This window comes from Lissotriton vulgaris, chromosome 10 (genome assembly GCF_964263255.1).
Source record: "Lissotriton vulgaris chromosome 10, aLisVul1.2, whole genome shotgun sequence".
Classification (NCBI taxonomy): Eukaryota; Metazoa; Chordata; class Amphibia; order Caudata; family Salamandridae; genus Lissotriton; species Lissotriton vulgaris.
This window is the reverse complement of record NC_141698.1, coordinates 58,960,031-58,979,680: the sequence shown is the minus strand read 5'-3', so window position 1 is coordinate 58,979,680 and position 19,650 is coordinate 58,960,031. Positions and strand designations below refer to the sequence as shown.

General features: G+C 45.8%; 1 protein-coding gene across 1 annotated transcript in view; it reads left to right on the top strand.

The window, feature by feature from the left end:
* Positions 1–19,650, top strand: part of TNRC6A (trinucleotide repeat containing adaptor 6A) — a 289,758-nt gene that overhangs the window by 170,074 nt on the left and 100,034 nt on the right. Inside the window, 3 exon segments of the mRNA XM_086940455.1 lie at positions 763–944; positions 1,183–1,263; positions 2,792–2,843. Of these exon segments, the coding sequence (XP_086796581.1) occupies positions 763–944; positions 1,183–1,263; positions 2,792–2,843 (315 nt within the window).

Genomic DNA, 19,650 nt, shown 5'->3' with positions numbered 1-19,650 from the left:
CACAGCGGTACATTGATTGCATAGTTTAGTATCTCCAATGAAGGAGAAAGTATCGTAGCGCTGCTCAGGGGGAATATACTGATGCTCTTATCCACGCTTTATTTAGATATCTCTAGCAACTACCCATCTAGTATTACTTAGTCTTTTACATTTTAAACTTTTTTATTGGTTTACCTGTTTCTCTGCGTAGCTTCATACACATGTTCTTTACGCAATTTTTTTAACATTAAAGAAGTCGCTATTATTAGCGTGTCGGTTCTCATGGGCAACATTAAGTTTAATCATGGACGTTATGTCCTTTTATATCAATAACATTGCTCACTCACTCTAGTCCATTCTAATGAGATATTTTGTCAAAAAATACCATCTAATGTCGTTGTTGCGCCATGAACTCCGGCTAGGTCTAGGGGAATAATTTACCTATGGGAAGCAGCAACGGGGGAACAGTTCTTACCTCAATATCTAACTGAATGGTAAATAGTGCTAGTATTTTATTACTGCAAGAGTCTTGGAAATGTGCTGAACCAGTCATTCCAGGTTCTTGTCATTGGAAGCCAGCTCAATTAAGGTGAGAATTTTAACCGTAGATGCATTTGTGTTGTTGACGATTAGAATGCTCTGGCAACTTCTATTCTATGTTATTTATTTCATTAAACAATGAAGCGCTTGAGGGTATAGGATTGCAGATATTTCAGTGTTTTAGAACCATTGCAGACTGAAGGAACTTCCAATCACTTCTGGACACTTATCTGTAATTTGCAGTCCCCAAATCTATGCAAGATGGCTGGTGTGGGGAGGAAATGCCACCAACTGGAAGTCGCCATACAAGGTGGGATGAAGACGAAGATGTTGAGATTGGAATGTGGAACAGTCATCATTCTGCACAGGATTCGAACCCATCTCACCACGCTTGGCCACCTTACATGAAGAAAATGCCATCAAAGGTAATGGCTGGTTGATAAATGTAGAGGAGAGTCTAAATGGATTTTAATTTAGCTTCCTCTGGGTGTCCTGTTAACATGATTTTGTATTTGATTGTATAATAAACTTCGGAGTGTTGCCTTCTAACTTGTCCGCCCTCAAAATGTGTACAGTTATGCTTGCTTTACCCCACTGTTTATCAGTTTTAAGTGTTGTTGATCTGTCCTTCTGATGATTTTGTGCATCACAATGTTCTTACAGGGAACAATGAAAAATGTAAATAAGCAAGATGAGTCCTGGATGAATCCCTTTGTGAAGCAATTCAACAACATGGGATTTTCTGTAAGTACCAGTGCCTTTCACACTTTTGTGCTAAAATGAAACCATTCCACCCATGTAGCAAGGCTGAGTTTCCCTAATTGGTAGCTGTTAAGTTGCTTCCTACTTATCAGTGTGATAACTTTAAACTAGTCTCATTTTTCTAATCCCTCATCCCAACTTCACCTACCCATCCTTGACCAATCTAGCATTTACACCCCAGCAGGTACTTGGTTTGAAAACACTTCCTTTGACGTAGATAAAAATAATAATGAAATACTAACATTCTGTTATTGTTGAAAAAATGTTATCCAATGTACGGCCACGTCACCTGGATCCATTTCTAAGATGGAGCCTTTAAAAGTGCTGGCATGTACGTCAAAACTGTTTTTGTGAGTAATGCAACAAACTAGGCAGTAGACCATAGATAGCCACACATATTCCTGAGCTCCAATAATAATCAATAGCAATAAATCAATTAATGTCAGCGTGGATTCGCTATAGGCACCTGCTGTCAAGGTGTAACATTTTGGTCAAAGAAACATACCATTACAAATAGAGATGCATAGCAGTAAAGCTTTTCATTTGAAAAAAGTACCATTAAAATTCCAGGGTTTTCCATTTCTTCACTTAAAAACCGAACAGAAAATGTTACAACAGAGACAACCAATGCGTTTCGTCCACATAAACTGACTTCTTCTTGGCACATTTTATTTGATGACAATCCTTAGATATCAACCTGTAACCATCTAACCAATCCCATTCGATAGTCCCTTCATGGGAAGGCGAATTCTATGACCAGTTTGGGAAATGGACCTGGAAATTATTCGAGCCTTTCCACCTCGTTGTTTGCACTTCGATTGGAGCCAGAAGCCGCATACCTGTACTCCTTTCCACATCACGCAATGTGAACTAATGGGTGCCAACTACGGGTTGAATAGCCCAAATCCTTCCTGGATTGATTTCCCAAACTGGTCATAGAACTTGCCTTCCCATGAAGAGATTATCGCATGGGATTGATGGTATGTTTAAAGGTTGATATCTAAGGATTGCATCATCGAATAGAGTTTACCTGAAGTCCATTTATGTGGATGAAACGCATTGGCTGTCTCCTTTGTAACATTTGATGTTCGGTTTTAAATAAAGAAATTAAAGTGAGGTAATAGAAAACCCTGGAATTTGAATGAGAATATTTTCCATATGAAAATATTTAGTGCTGTGCATCTGTTTTTAAATGTATACTTTTGCAAATAACTTCAATACCTGGCAAGTCAGTCTCCGGTTATGGTTATTTTTTGTGGCATACTCTCCTTGGAAGAAAGTTGCTTTGAGTTTCTTTTAGAAGCTATTCACTGAAAAAGTACAAGTACCTGGTTTTGAGACTGATTATTCTATAACCCACACTCTGTCTTGGTGCTGTTTATTTTGAGATTTGTTTCACCCATTGTGTTCCTCTAGTTCACTGCATTGTATAAATTAGGAAAGCTGTTTCGGGTATGGTGTCTGCCCTTTTGAGAGTGAAACATTAAATGGATGCAATGTTTTATTTCAGAGGGAATCACCAGAGGAAGCCATGCAGAGCAATAAGATGGATCTTTCGGGAGGTAAGAAAGCACCCTATGCTCCTCTAATGTAGAATTAAATCCACAATATGCACCATTTTAAAGTGAAGCGTTGACATATTTTGGTACTATCTCCCTCCAGACCTGCACTTCAACATGCTTTCAAGCAAATTTCCCCTGCAGCTATCCCTTTGGAATGCCCGTTGTTCTGTCCACCTCCTTATTTCCCTGTTTAAATGTTTCTATGTGAAACATGCCATCACACTCAGCAGTCTGCAGTGTGATTCAAATGGAAACAATGTAGTTAGTTAGTGTGATCCGTGAAACTGTATTCCTGCTTACGGCTGCAGATTTGATAGTTTTGGCAATACACATCAGACTCCGCTAACTGTATAAATATTTGGGATAACACAGCTGCACACTTTCTAGAGCATGCAAGGTAATTGTCATGTGTGGTGCAGTAGGTCCGGCTTCACCTTAATGGGTATTCCTGCCGCAGAGTCCACAAACCACACCGCGGCTAGCCCTCACGTGTTGGTGCGCTGCTTCCTCTTAATTAACTGCCGCTCACTACCCAAGCATAGAAAATTATATCTGAGTTATTTGCCGATAATCAGCCTGGGTACTTTTTGTCTACATGGCAGGAAGAGTTCTCTGCCCCTGAGATCCTTGGCTCAATACTATCAGGCTACCAGATTGTGAGATGGGACCACCTGGCTGGATGAGACGCAATTTGGCTTTCGCCCAGCTCATGGGACGGAATCCGCGTTAGTGACCGTGCTGGACAATCTGCGGGCGCGAGTCGACAGTGGTCGGGCAGCCTTTTTGGTGCTGCTCGACATGTCGGCCGCGTTCGACACGGTCAGCCATCCGACTTTGATAGCGAGGCTGGAAGAGTGTGGGGTCAAAGACAAGGCCAGGGATTGGTTAATTTCCTATCTGGACAATCGTCAACAACGGGTGTCGCTCCCTCCTTTCAGCTCAGAGGAGCGGAGAGTGGGACAAGGAGTACCTCAGGGCTCAGCCATCAGCCCTATACTCTTTAATATTTACCTCCGCCCTCTAGTCCAGCTTATTAAATCATTTGGGATCTCTGCATTTAATTATGCAGACGATACCCAGCTGGTCTTTTCACTGGAAGGACAGGATTCGGTCCCACTGGAGACTTTCCACCGGTGCATGCAGGCCACATCGGATTGGCTCCGCCTGAACTCGTTACAGTTCAATGGTACTAAAACAGAGGTGCTACACTGCTCCAGCGACCGAGTCCCCAGGGACCTCCCAACTGACTTTTGGCCCCCATCCTTCTCTGATACGGTGTCAGACACACATTCGGCGCGTAATCTGGGGGTCATCTTTGGGCCTAACTTGCAGCTGGATCTGCACGTAAATAAGACCACCTCAACGTGCATGATGCTTATCCGTATGCTGCGTAAGGTCCTACCCCTCCTCCCTGAGCAAGCCAGATCCGAAGTAGTGCGGAGTACCATCCTAAGTCGACTCGACTACTGTAACGCACTACTGTTGGATGCCCCTGCAACACTACTGGGCAAGCTTCAAAGGGTACAAAATCTGGCGGCCAAGCTCGCCCTTTCCCGCCCCTACTACAGTTCTTCCACAGCAGCGCTACAGGAACTCCACTGGCTGCCGGTCCACCTTCGCGTTCCTTACAAAGCAGCATGTATTGTGTTTAGAGCTATTCACGGCTTGGGACCGGTCCCGCTGCGGAGAATGTTTGCTTGGTATCTTCCATCTCGAGCCTTACGTTCCTCGTCTTCCAAGCTGTTAATAGTCCCGCGCTTCCAGAGAGTGAGGATGGGTGGCCGATCGTTCAGAGTAGCGGCGGCCAAACTCTGGAACTCCCTGCCACTGTCTCTTAGGAGTCTGGAGGCTCTTTCAGCCTTTAGAAAGGCGTTGAAAACCTACCTCTTCCCGAGGACAGGCTAGCCGCTGAAATGCTTGATCAGGGTTCAAAGCGCCAGGATGCCCTTGGTGGTGACAGGTTGCGCTATACAAGAATACCACAATACAATACAATCCCAGAGGAGGAGACAGGTGATGTGGGGTGTTGGAAGGGGATTGAATCGCAGTCATTTTTAAGCAATCTGTCATTTGCAATGTGCTTGACGCTAGAATCAGACGGCAAGGCCATATTTTTTTTTTTCCCCTCAACACATCGAGCCATAAAACTTTGCTTTCTAATTTATGTCCACATGGACCTGTCCTAAAGTTTGCTGCTTCTTTAGCTGACATTCTGCCTTCCTACATTTTGTGCCACTCTAATTTAATTATTCTCAATTATCTGAATCTACATTTTGATGATCCGCATCTGTCCTTATCAAGGATTTAGCATCCCTTCTGATGACCCAATGCGTAGCCACCCACAGGCGTGGTCATCTTTTGGATGCAATCCTGTTCACCTTTCCCTTAATGAATCCCATTATAAATTGCAAGAACTGTATGAAGCCAAAATCTAGGAAATCGGCCAGGGTCACTTCTGTGACCCTCAGGACCACACTTTTGATCAAAGGCCCTCAGCCCGACAGTAATATTGAGTCATCCCACCAACATAGGGATGACTAGATCACCGGGGCCCTCAATAAGATTTCCCCTATTAAAGAACATTGCATCACTCGCTCCAAACTACCTGCAGAGTCGCTTAATGAGGAGCTCCAGTTATAGAAACAATCCTGGAAACCTCTCAAATGCATCTGGCGTAAGGCCTATAGCATCAATAGTAAAGCCATCTATTCCTCAGTTTTGAAGGAGTACCATAAGCTCATCCGCATCACGTGTAGCCGTTTCTGTGCACATAAAATTGACTTCTCATCTAATTTTTCGAAAGAGCTCTTGTAAACTGTTAAATCCGTCATCCTTAGATCGCGTCTCTGACTATATAGATCCTTCCTTGCAGGGTTGTCACTCCATAGGTTATTTATTTTCTTACAAAGTTACTAAGATCTACGCCTCCCTCTGAGACAATACGGAATTTCCAGTGCCGGATTGCTTAAGATGACTGCCTCGCTACCTTCACATCTCCCTTCTGAACCAGCTCCCCCAAAATCTATTGATTGGAGGGGATTTTGTCTAGACTGAGCTACCTGCTCAATATCTCCTTCACAACTGGCATAGTTCTGTTAGAATGGAAGCATGCAATCATAACCCTCTTCTCAACCCCTCACTAGATCCGTCCTTCTCTGAAAACTTAACCTAAAAAAAAAGTGGAGAAACCTATGAATGCCTAAATTATCAACTTTTATGAACACAAACAACATAATTCATAATTGACAATATTGCGTCCATGCTCAGTACAGCACTGTAACAGCCCTACAGTTGGCCTCTGAGTCTCTTAAAATCTGTGCTAACGGGCCAAATGGCTGCCAAATGGCTGCCCTCATCGTGCTTGACCTCCTTGCTGCATTTGATACCGTGTCCCATGGCCTACTGCTAGAGCTCCTGGGAAGCTACGGGATCAGGAGCCCAGCCTTAAAATGGCTGACCACTTTCCTCTGTCGGACCTTCCAAGTAGTGCAGACTCCTTTTGCCTCAGAGGTACTTTCCCTGCCTTGGGGTCAATCTTGAGTCCCACTTTGTTAACTCTTCATATGCGTTCCGTGGCAGATGTCATTAAACAGCAACATTTTACCATGGTATCCTATGCGATGACACACAGCTTATTGTCAATATCTACCTGGAGGAGGAAGGAGCTGCCCTCAATATCAGATCTTACTTGAGGGATCTCTCATAATGGATGAACATGAGTTGCCTTAAACTGTACACTAACAACGGAGGTTCTCATTGTCTGGAAACATCCTTCATTCTGGTCCTCCGCATGGTTGCCAGCAGAACTTGGCCTAACCCTGACCCCAAGACCCAAGTAAAAAACTTGGACTTTGTTTGATTCCAATCTTACCTTTGAGAACCAATTCTCCTGTGTAGCAGGCAAATGTATCTGATAGACATCTAGACGCAGATTCCTTAACTTAGAATATCCCCAGGCGTCAGACTGGATCCGGAAAACTTTCTGCTTCAGCACCTCTGCATGCCGGGGGCTGCGCCGCACGGCTGCACCCTGACTTCGTCCACAGACGTGGCGTCAGCGGAGCCATATATGCCCCTCCCGGCACACTGACGTCCGTTTTCTTCTTTTCCGTATCCCAACACAGATCCTGGAAAACTAGCTGATGTTTGGCCTGTTTTTTGGGTCTTCTCGACGCCTTCACGTAGACTCTCTCACTCTCGGGGTCGAGCCCATTCCCGAGGTCGTTCCCGCGGACGTCATTTGGAGGCGGGTAAGCCCAAGCGCAAGTCGCAGAGGTCTTCCTCCCATACGCGTGTACTGGCACCTGTTCCTCTCGGTCTTTGCCTGGCACAGGCGTCTGGCAGTCGTCTCCTCTGTACCCTCCCTTCCCGGGTGTTGGAGCAACGCAGGCCCAAATACAGTCTTATTCAAAAGCTCTCCACTCTTACTTTGGGTCACCCTCTCTCCCTGGTGCACCTTCGGGTCCCATAGAGGTGGAAGGCACTCATGTTGGGTCCTCGCTGGCACATTCGTCCTCGCTGCCGGCTGCCTGCATCGACTCCGGAGCCGATACGACTCCGACGGGACACGGGCCAGAGGGCCCTCAGTCCGCCGTCCAGTCCACTCCTTCAGTCACTGCATAGCCTTTAGCAGCTTCCTGCGCTGACGTCTGAGGCGGCGCCGGGCTAGACGCCCTGTCGACCCCACTGCAACATGTGGGGAGAAAATACATCGGACAGCGCCCAGGCCGAGTCTCCTTTGGAGGTCGTCGACGTCCAGATGTCTGTAATGCTTCTAGGCCTAGGCATGGGTTCCTTGTCGTGCGGCCTCTCCCTCGCCTGCCTTGACGAGGTCCTTATGTTTTTTCAGCGTTGCAGTGTTCCTTTGGTCTATAATGGTTGCTCTTCTTTTGACGGCCACCGTCTCTTGGGGCCCTTGTTCCCTTCACTTCAGGCGCAGTTCTTTCACGGATGACGTCCTGTCCTCGCTTTGCTCTAGGGACAAAAGCAGCTAGGCGGCACGCCTATTACTATTGGCGCAAATATGGATACACCCTGGCATGTTGTTTCTATGGTCTGCCCTTACTGGGCTTGTCTTTCAAGGTAGCGGATTTACCATGTCCGTTTCTGCTGTACATTGTCTTATTGCCTAGTTTTCTGGCCACTTTCCCAAAAGCAGTTTTTCCACATTCCCTGCTGCTTCCGCACAAGGGGAGTGTTCTCTTCAGGATACTCGCTACGTGGGTCCCATGACCTTTAGGTTGGTCCCAACTGTTTCCACTATCGTGCCTAGCTCCATCTCCTCCTCTGTCTTGCTGGGGACCACCGTTCCTCCCGGGCGAGGGGCGGATGTCGCTTATGGGCCTGGACATTGTCCTGTCCAATTCTGCTTCCACATGTCTGTTGGTACTTTTCACATGCCCTAGTCTATTGTTGTTACGCTTCATTTTTGAGCGTCACACAGTAGAATCATGCTGGCAACGTTCCTTCATGTGGTGTCCGTGGTCTTTGACCTGGTCTGCTTGTGCTACAAGTTCTTATATAGGTGTCCGGCTTCGCTTGTTCCCTTTTAGCCGGTTGCCTTCTTGCTGTTGCTTCTCTTGCATCTGGGTTGTTCACACTACCCTATAGGAGGGTCTTTGCTATACTTCGTGTGGTTCTAACGTCCACACTGTCAGCTCATGTACCCTCCAGTCTTCCGCTTGACTGTCGTTCTTACTGTAAGTCCTGTTTTGGGCACATCTGCTGGTTGCCGTCGGCCCTTTCACATATCTGTGAAAGACTGACTATGTACTGGCATGTCTTCTGTTTCTCGTACTACCTGCGTTTTCTGGCCGTGGGTTGGCATCCTGCCACTGCTGTCACACTAATTTTTGCTAGTGCTGGTTTCCACAGTGCTTCTTTCCGCTGCTGTGCATATGGCACTGGTATGCGTTAACTCTGTCATACCAGTTGCCATCTCTCTGGGTCTTACTTATGGTCGGCACGCCGGATCCTGTGGATCTATCAGACCCTAGGTTCAGTTTCACTTCTTGCAAAGTCCTGCACTTTCCTTTTCACACCTACATATCTCATATGCTACGAGGCATGTGGGCTGCTGAATTCATATCTGTGCATAAATCGCCGCCTAGTGTTGGGTCTGGATGCTTGCACATTTTTGTCCTGGAAGAGTTTTCGAAGTATCACGAGATAGGTGGCTCCTCCTTCGGACTACAGTGCGCATGGGCATCCTCTCCATCCTCATTAGGTTCTGATGTACTTTCCTACACTCCAAGTTCAGAATTAACTAACTCTTCTCTAAAGGTCAAAAGGCCTTCGATTCTGTCGGTATTGTTTAGCGCTCGGTACCAAGACACTTTAGAAACAATTATTGCACTCCAGTCGTCGAATCTGGCCGTGTGAGGCCTTCTCGACACCACGTGGACCGACCGTCGATGGAACGAAGTCCATTTAAATACTGCCTGCAGTGCAACTCAAAGTTCCCGCACACAGATAAGCATCCCGTGTGCAACAAATGCCTATCTCCGGAACACAAGAAAGATAGTTGCCTAGCTTGTGCCCAGTTCCGGTCGAAAAAGACTATCCGGAATCGACGGGCAGCAAGGCAAGAAATGCAGAGGTCGACGCCAGAACCCGACAACATCTTCGACGATGAGGAAGAACTAGGTAGTGCCAAAGACTCGGATCAAGACGAAGAACAATACTCTGAGCGCGACTCCTAAAATTACTTCGAAGAGGACGAACAAATCGTCTATCTCAAGGAATACGATCAAGACATCGTAGCTGTTGAAGACGACTCAGATTACGAGGGCCGAACCGTGAGTACACCGCCCCATATAGACACTACACCAATATCAGAGACTCAGTTTGAGGCATCACCAGTGGGCCTTAGCCAAGATCAACACTTTAAGTTCTACAGCCCCGCCGTACCGCCCGGCTAAGAACATATTCGAAAAGTTCTCGGAGACCGGTTCCATTTAAACCGAAACTCGTCGACAACACCGTCTTCGGACCAAATGTCGTCGATCCAAAAGTAATTAAGCCAAAGGTCCTCGAGCCGAAGGCCGTAGTCCCAACACAACCTTCGAAGCCAAAGACCGTCGAGTCGACATCGAAGGTAAAACCTGTCGAGTCGAGCTCAAAGCTAAAAGCTGTCGAGTCCACCTCGCGGCCCAAACACGTCGATTCGACGCCAAAGCAAAAGCACGTCGAATCAACCTCTAAACCAAAGCACGTCTAATCGAGCAAACAAGCCTCAAATATCGACAAAGGGAAAAACACTGTCGACGAAAGTAAAAGGCCGACGCCCAAGACTAACGTCCAACCGAAAGTGAAACCTACTGTGGACAAAAACAAAACGGTAGAGCCGAAGCCCCTCAAACCGAAAAAAGGCATCGAGCCAAAACCACATACACCTAAAACACCTAAAGAGACTGTCGAACCGACCAAACCGCTCGGTCCGAAAAAGGTGGTGAAGCCAGCTAAAGACATCCAGCCAACAAAGTGTCGAGAAACATCAAAAACCGATCCAACCACCAAAAGCGGTCGAACCCAATAAACCTACAGACCCAAAATCTGGCAAACCAAAGGCTACGGCACCGAAGGCAAAGACTGTGGAGGAAGAGCTTATTCACCCAGACCCCTCCACAGAGGACCAGTCAAAGCTGTATGTTGACCCAGCAACTGGCAAAGTGACTGTCTACACAAAAAAGAAAAGGCCTCTGCCAATAGCAGACTTTCCTAGAATATCACTCAAAAAGAAACAAGACTGTGCTACCTATCCTATCCTTTTTGAACCTATCAGTCCAGCCATGCCTACAACCCCATATGCCCCAACATCACCGGACTACAACCCAGATGAAGATCAGGATGCAGATGTGGGGTTTGGTTATCCACAAAACCCAATTGGAGACCCCAACCTACAGCCATGGGGTACAGGAGGAGAACCAGATAATGAGGGGGCTCTGCCCATTACAGACCCAGCAGTTTACCCAACTAAGCCATCACCCACTGAAGATACAGTGGCCTTTAATTTTTTACTTGATACAGCAGCTACCTACCATATCGTAGATATGCACTCTGATGCTATTGAAGAAGACTCTCTTTGATACACTCACAACATCTGAGAGACATGTAAAAACACTCCCCATGTTAAAGGGCGTCTTAAAACATGCACATGGCATTTTTAAAGACACTGCTAGGGCACGGGTCGTTAACCCTAGAATTGAAAAGAAATATAGGGCTGCACCTATAGATCTTACATACATAAGAGGGCAGCTACCCCTGGACTCCCTAGTGGTGTCCAACGCACGTAAAAGGGCTAACTCCCAGACTACCGGAGAGGCTGCTCCTCCAGACAAAGAGTCAAAAATCTTTGAGGCATCAGGCAAAAGAGTAGCAGCTCAAGCAGCAAACTCATGGAGAATGTCGATTCTCCAATTAACATGAGAGAATCTTGATTTCATTAAAGACATACGGAGGCTAACATTATGAAAATACTTTTATTTGCTGCCCAAACATGCAGCCCTTTAAAGAATACTATTACATCACAATAAAATAGAACTTTAACACATAACAACTAGGATGAGCAGGCTCCTATCTTCCTCGTGGGCTGCGATGACACAGGAGTACAGTGAAGAAATTTCATGGAAACAATTATTCCTTAAGATTGTTATCTGAGAAGGAACGAAAAAATATATAGTGAAAAAGGTAAGAGACAAATATCATGTTTTCAAATATAACAAGAAAAACATTTGACATCAATCAACCCAAACCTCTCGGAGAGGAGGGTGGGATAATGTTAGCCTCCGTATGTCTTTAATGAAATCAAGATTCTCTCTTCATGTTAATTGGAGAATCGACATTTCATTACAAGACCGGAAGCTACCATTATGCATGTTTAAAGCCATGCAAAGCTGCACCGCTAACATGTTCTATCGGACTCAAGTAGAACTTCGAGAAGGTACTTGCATTAGACCAATCTGCAGCTTTAAGTATTTTGGGCAGAGAACCTCCAGCCCAAAAGACTTTGCTAGCCATTGCACCTCTAGAAGAGTGAGCACCAAACCTAAATAGATCTACACCTGCTTCATGCATAATCAGGCGTATCCATCTCGCTAAAGTTGCTAATGACACTGGCCTAAAAGGTCTAACAAAAGATAAAAGAAGTTGATCACATCCAGGAGGTCTGAAAACTGAAATCTTATTTTCATAACACTTCATGCAATTAACAACACATAATTTTTCACATTCATGAAAGAAGGGATAGAAGATAGATTCTGACATTGTTTTCGTTCTTCTCCAAATATCGAAATGAACACCTTCAGAAGAATAAAACCTATAGGAAAGTTCAAGAGCTTTAATATCAGACACCCTCCTGAAGGATATTAAACACAATAGGGTTGCTAATTTAATTGAAATTCTTTTAAGGGAAAGTAATTGATTAACAGGCCAGGACATGAAAGGGTTAAAAATAAGATTAACATCCCAAAGAGATTCATAGCGAGCTCTAGGAGGTCTCCTAAGTCTAATGCCTTTCATGACCCTTTTGATTAGTGGATTATTACCGATAGCAAGGTTATTAATCAAACAATGACCTGAAGAGATGGCTGACCTGTAACAGTTGATGGTTCTAAAAGAAAGACCCGACTCAAAAAGATGAGCGAGGTAATTAGCTACATATTGTAAAGGACATTGAACGGGATCCAGATCCCTTTCAAGGCACCAACCAGACCATTTGTTCCATATTCCTCTGTATCTCTTTCTGGTCCCAGGGGCCCATGATTCTTCCAGTAAGCTTTTAGCTTCTCCCGAAAGTTCAGAATATCTTCCTGAATCCCTGATATCCTCCAAACAAGAAGGTTCATTTTCCCCTCCAAGACTAAAGGATGTTCTTCTCCGTCTGGGCCTTGTAGTAGGCCCGGACATGAAGGGGTTAACCATGGAAAGTCTACCGCCAGTTCCATTACACCGGGGAACCATACTTGGGATTTCCAAAAAGGAGTCACTAGAATTACGTTGCATGATTCGAGTCTCACTTTCCACAATAGTCTCTGAATCATAGAGAAGGGAGGGAAGGCGTAGCAGCCCTTCGTCCCTTCCCAAGGTTTGAGAAAGGCATCTACTCCTGACGCGTTCGGGTCTGGTCTCCAGCTGAAGTAATTCGGAACTTGGTTCGTCAATCGGCTGGCAAACAGATCCAACAGGATTGGACCCCAAAGTTTCTGAATTAGATGAAAGAATCTGGGATTTAGCATCCAATCGCTGGAATCGTGAAGGAAACGTGAATTCCAGTCCGCTCTCAGATTCAAGGAACCGGGAATGTAATCTGCTCTGAGGGTGATTTTGTGTTCCCAACAGAAATACCATATTTTCCTTGCGATATCCGAGGGATTTTTGGACTTCGCGCCACCCAAACGATTTATGTAAGAGACGGCTGAAAAATTGTCCAAACGGATTAAAGTATTGGAGTTCTTCCGAAGTTCTTTGAAACTCATAAGGGCATTTAAAGCTGCCACCATTTCTAAAGAGTTTATGTGGAGGGATTGTTCTGAAAAGGACCATCTCCCACCGGTTTCTAAGTTGTTCAGACGAGCACCCCAACTATGGTTGCTCGCGTCTGATTCTAGGGTAAAATCTGGTACATTTCCAAATATAGCTTTTCCATTCCAAGCTTGGAGGTTGTTTAACCACCAATGCAGGTCTTCCCGAGCGTCTTCTGAAAGGGGAAGGGAGTCTTAGTACATAAGGTATTTCTGTTGGGAACACAAAATCACCCTCAGAGCAGATTACATTCCCGGTTCGTTAAATCTGAGAGCAGACTGGAATTCACGTTTTCTTCACGATTCCAGCGATTGGATGCTGAATCCCAGATTTTTTCATCTAATTCAGGAAGTTTGGGGTCCAATCCTGTTAGATTTATTTGCCAGCAGATTGACGAACCAAGTTCAGAAATACTTCGGCTTATTGCCAATACACAGGCCTTGCTGACCAGATATGACCGGGCGTATTATGACAGCTTAGAAGAAATTCTACAACACTTACCTGACCCTTATAAACAGCAGGCAGATGAACTGATACAAGAAGGGAAGCTCATCACCAATGCCTCAATTAAATGTGCCCTAGACGCGGCTGATACAGCTGCCAGATCCATCAATACAAGCGTGCTGCTAAGGCGCCACGCATGGCTTCGCATATCCGGTTTTAAGAATTAAGTCCAATCCACTATTCTTAATCAGCTTATCAACCCAAACTTTTTATTTGGTCCAGCAGTTGACTCAATTCTGGACAAAATGAAAAAGGATGCGAAGTTCATGGGAGCTCTCCAGTCCCAACAACACCAGGGCTCCTTTCGTCGCTCCAATTATAGAGGAGGAGCCAGAAGTAATACATCACAGCAATCCTCCACCTACAAAACGAACACGCAATCCACGTACAACAAAAACACCAACAGGGGTGGATACAGGGGCAATAACACCAAAGGAAGGGGTTGTGGAGGCAATACAAATAGATCCTCCACTAACACCAAACAGTGACTTCTTGGCACTACCCCAGACCATAAAACACGGGTCGGGGGAAGACTACAACATTTTCTGCCGGTCTGGTTAAATATCACTACAGACAAGTGGGTCAGGCAAATTATCCAACATGGCTAGTGCCTTGAACTCACTTCAACACCGCCCAACATACCAACCGTGCACCGTCCAATGTCACAGGAACATATAACATTGCTACAGCAAGAGGTGGTCACTATGCTGCAAAGATGGGCCATAGAACCAGTCCCACTACAACATCAAGGAACAGGAGTATACTCCCTATACTTCCTTATTCCAAAGAAAGACGGGTCTCTAAGACCCATATTGGACCTCAGGCCCCTCAACCTGTACATTTTGTCAGAGCATTTTCATATGCTCACTCTCCAACAAGTCTTACCATTGCTTCGCCAGGGAGACTTCCTGGCAAGTCTAGACCTCAAGGACGCATACTTTCATATACCAATACACCCTGCTCACAGAAAGTATCTAAGGTTCACCATTCAAGGACAGCACTACCAGTTCAAAGTCCTACCATTTGGTGTCACAACAGCTCCACGAGTGTTCACCAAATGCCTAGCTACAGTGGCGGCACATCTCGGGAGGCAACACATCCATGTGTACCCATATCTGGACGATTGGCTAATACACGGGCCATCAGCCCAGCAATGTGCCAACCACATGTCCAAAACCATCCATCTTCTGCACAGTTTGGGCTTCTCGCGGAACTATCCAAAATCGCATTTGCAACCCTCCCACGTCCAACAGTACCTGGGGGCAACAATAGATACACTGGCAGCAAAAGCATATCCCAACGCAGCACGGATCAACGGAATGCAAACATTGATCCAAAGGTTCAGACCTCAACACTCATTACCAGCTCGAGTGTTTAAGCAACTAATAGGCATGATGGCCTCGTGCATATTCATAGTCCCTCATGCCAGGCTACATATGCGTTTGCTCGAAGAGTGCCTAGCAAGGCAGTGGAATTAGGCTCAGGGTCGATTACAGGACCTAGTGTTGGTGACCAGTCGTGCATACAACTCTCTGCATTGGTGAAATCCACAAAACCTTTGCAAAGGTCGACTATTCCAAGAGCCTGTCCCACAAATAGTGTCAACCGCGGACGCATCCCTACTAAGGTGGGGAGCCCATGTCCTAAGTTACACAGTCCAGGGACTCTGGAGTGTACAACAAAAGATGCACATAAACCTTCTGGAGTCGATGGCAATCTTTCTAGCCCTAAAAGCGTTCAAGACACACTTATGCAACAAAACTGTATTGATCCGGACAGACAACATGACAGCTATGTATTATATTCAAAAACAGGGAGAAACACACTCACCACAGCTGTCGCACCTAGCTCAAGCAATGTGGAAATGGGCCATTCAGAGGAACATGTTTCTCATGGCAGAGCACCTCCCCGGCAAGGACAATCAAGTAGCCGACCTACTCAGCAGGCAGTCAACAAATGCACGAATGGGAGATTCACCCCAAAGTGCTCAAACCATTCTTCCGGAAGTGGGGACACCCGGAGATAGATCTGTTTGCCACAAGCGAAAACGCAAAATGCCAGTACTTTGCTGCCAGTTTCCCACATCCACAGTCGCAAGGCAATGCGATATGGATGAACTGGTCAGGCAAATTTGCGTACGCTTTCCCCCAGCTCCATTAATACCGCTAGTGCCACACAAACTAAGTCAACATTCACTGACGCTAATCCTAGTTGCTCCCACATGGTCGAGGCAACCATGGTACACAACATTGCTAAAACTGTCAGTGGTGCCTCATCAAAGACTAAGACTCACACCCAATCTCCTAACTCAAAGCCATGGAGAAATCCAACATCCAGATCCACAACAGCTGAACCTGGCGATCTGGCTCCTGAAATCCTAGAGTTTGGATACCTAAACTTGCCTCAGACTGTATGAACATTATCAAAGAGGCAAGAAAACCCACTACCAGGGCATGTTATGCAGCGAAGTGGAAACGTTTCGTCATTTACTGCAGAAACAATGATATAAACCCACTTGATGCTTCCAGTCAAAACATTATTTGCTATCTCTTGCACCTACAACGCTGCAATTTAGCCTAATAATCCATCAGGATACATTTAGCTGTGTTAGCAGCATATCTTCAAAACAGGCAACACCTTTCACTATTTAGGGTGCCAGCAATTAAAGCGTTCATGGAAGGACTTAAACGCGTAATTCCTCCAAGACACCCACCTTCACCACTCTGGAATCTAAACATCGTTTTAACCAGACTTATGGGACCACCTTTTGGACCACTACACTCATGCGAACTACAATTTGTTACTTGGAAGGTGGCTTTCCTTATTGCCATTGCTTCACTTCGAAGAGTTAGCGAGCTGCAAGCCCTAACTATTCAAGAGCCATTCATTCAAGTACATGCAAATAGAGTAGTTCTTAGAACAAACCCTAAATTCATGCCAAAGGTGGTATCCCATTGCCATATAAATCAAACAATAGAACTGCCAGTGTTCTTTCAAAACCCACAGACAGTAGCTGAAAGGGCCTTGCTTACTCTAGATGTCAAAAGAGCTCTGCTATACTACATAGATAGAACCAAGGCATTTCGAAAAAAAATAAGTTGTTTGTTGCTTTCTCACCACTACACAAAGGCAACCCTATCTCAATATCCGGTATAGCCAGATGGATCGTTAAGTGCATCCAGATATGTTATTTAAAAGCAAAACGTACCTTAACTGTTCCCCCTAGGGCGCATTCCACACGCAAGCTAGGGGCATCCATGGCTTTCCTGGATAATATTCCTTTACACAAAATTTGTCGAGCAGCCACATGGAAAACCACACATACATTTACAAAACACTACTGTGTAGATGTACATTCAACAGCAAGCTGCTGTAGGACAGGCTGTTCTCAAAACTCTTTTTCAGACTGCTGCAGCTGGCACAGGTAGCCACCGCTAAGGGAGATACTATACATTCTATGCACAGATATGAATACAGCAGCCCACATGCCTCGAACGGAATATGCTACTTACCAGTATGCATCTGTTCTTGGCGTGTAGGGCCACTGACATTCATATCGCCAACCCACTCCCCGGTGCCTGTCGCAGCTGTAGCATTCACTCTTTGCATGGCCATCTCTTACTGTACTATACTCCATCTCTGCCACAATGGCAAAAAACAATCTGAGGATGCCCATGCGCACTGTAGTCCGAAGGAGGAGCCACCTATCTCGTGATACTTCGAAAACTCTTCCAGGACAACAATGTGCAATCAACCGGACCCAACACTAGGCGGCGATCTATGCACAGATATGAATGTCGGCAGCCCTACATGCCAAGAACAGATGCATACTGGTAAGTAGCATATTGCTTTTCTTTCTCACCTGGTATACATACGGGGGTTTTCATGCTGTTCTTCGCCGGCTTGTGGTGCCTTTGCCCCCCCCCATGTTTTCCGCTCCTTTATGAGCTTCATGGTCTGGTGTGGCTGCGCTGACTTGTGGTACCCACTGGTTTTTTCGCCACCTTGTTGACGGCTACGTTCCCTCTGGAACTTAATGGGGTTCAGTCGCAGACCCGCTCCTCTATGGGTATGGCTTTGGTATCTATTCTAAGTTAAGGAATCTGCGTCTAGATGTCTCTATCGGATGGATGAGTTAGTTACCTTCGGTAACGATGTATCTGGTAGAGACAGTCTAGCCGCAGATTCTTTAACGCCCGCCCGTCCTCCCCGTTCTGTGAGGATCTTTTCAGGTGGGGTTTTCTATACTCTCCTCCCTCCGGGTGGCTTGCCTTTCTACAGGGTGACTTTTTCATTTCACTACGACACAGTGTTAATTCTGTTTTCTTTGCTCTACTCCGACCATTCACGTGATTTGGCGGTGTGCTCATATGTCATGTGTCCTTTCCAACCCTGTACCAGGATTGTACGGTGTGGGATTTATTCAGGTTTTTTTTCCCCATCCCTTGCTCTCCCCTTCTCCGTCGCCTTGGGGTCTCTTACCACCCCTGCGACGCATTGATTCAAGTCTATCGGCTGTGTCACAATCAATTGGTCTTTTATTGGGGTTGCGACTTCTCTTCTGGTGACGTCTTATGGTGAAATTGTTCTTGAGCCTATGTTCTGGACTTGTGGTCCTTCTTGGTTATACATTATAGTTGCAGGCTTTTGTAGTCTGCCTTGCTGTTTTTTCACATCTTCCTCTTCCTCCACAGGTGGTTTGGCCTTCGCATTTGTGGGCGTGCTTCTCAGTGCGGTGCTCTGCTCTTCTTTCTACTGGTTTGCAGGATACAGTGCCTGGCACTATCCTTTGTGATTCAATTTTCTTCAAATTTTGCACACTGTTACCATATTCTCACAGTTTTTGGTGGTGGCTCGTGTTGTGGCGCGGAAAAGTTTCTACGATGAAAACTGACGTCAGCGCGCCAGGAGGAGCATATATGGCTCCGCTGATGTCGCGTCCGTGGACAATTTTAGGGCTGAGCCGTGCATCGCCGCCCCCAGTGCAGAGGTGCCGCTGCGGAAAATTTTCCGGATCCAGTCTGACGCCTGGGGACATTCTAAGTTAAGGAATTTGCAGCTAGACTGTGTCTCTACCAGATACATTGTTACCGAAGGTAAGTAGCTCGTCCTTTGGTACTGTAGCCCAATTCATGGATCTTCTGCCTATATCAGCTAGAAAAATGGTCATATAAGCTCTCATTATGTCCCAGCTGGACTACTCTAATTCACTTTACATTGGAGCCATTCAGGGCAGATTAGACATACTTCAGAGGGTGAAGAATGCGGCAGCATGCCTACTGCTGAAACTCCCAAGACTGGCACCTGGCTACCGTTAAGAAAAAAAATCTCCTTTAAGGCTATGGGCTTCTGTCACAGGATCCTGAACGGCAAAGGTCCTTGCTTTCTCTTCCCACTCCTCAAACCCTATCAACCCAGCTGATAACTCGGATCATCGGACGTCGCGCTGGCAAAAGCACCCATTGTAAAAAAAAAAAAAACACCTGGGTGACTCTTCCTTCGGCTTTCAGACATCTAAATTGTGGAACACCCTACCGCTTGAACCCACGGAAAAAACATTCAGAAGGAAACTCAAAACTTGTCTAGTCAGTCTTTAATATGCTACCTGTTCCTTAATCTTACTTGCCAGGCAGGTTTGTAGTCCTTCTCTCCTGCTACGGTCCAGAGCAGTCTTAGTGCGGTGATGCTCCATTTAGGAGCAAATGAGCAATTTAAAAATGTTTAACCTAAGAGGAAGACCCCCTGTCCAGACCACCCTTGGCATCAGGACAGGCGGGGAAAT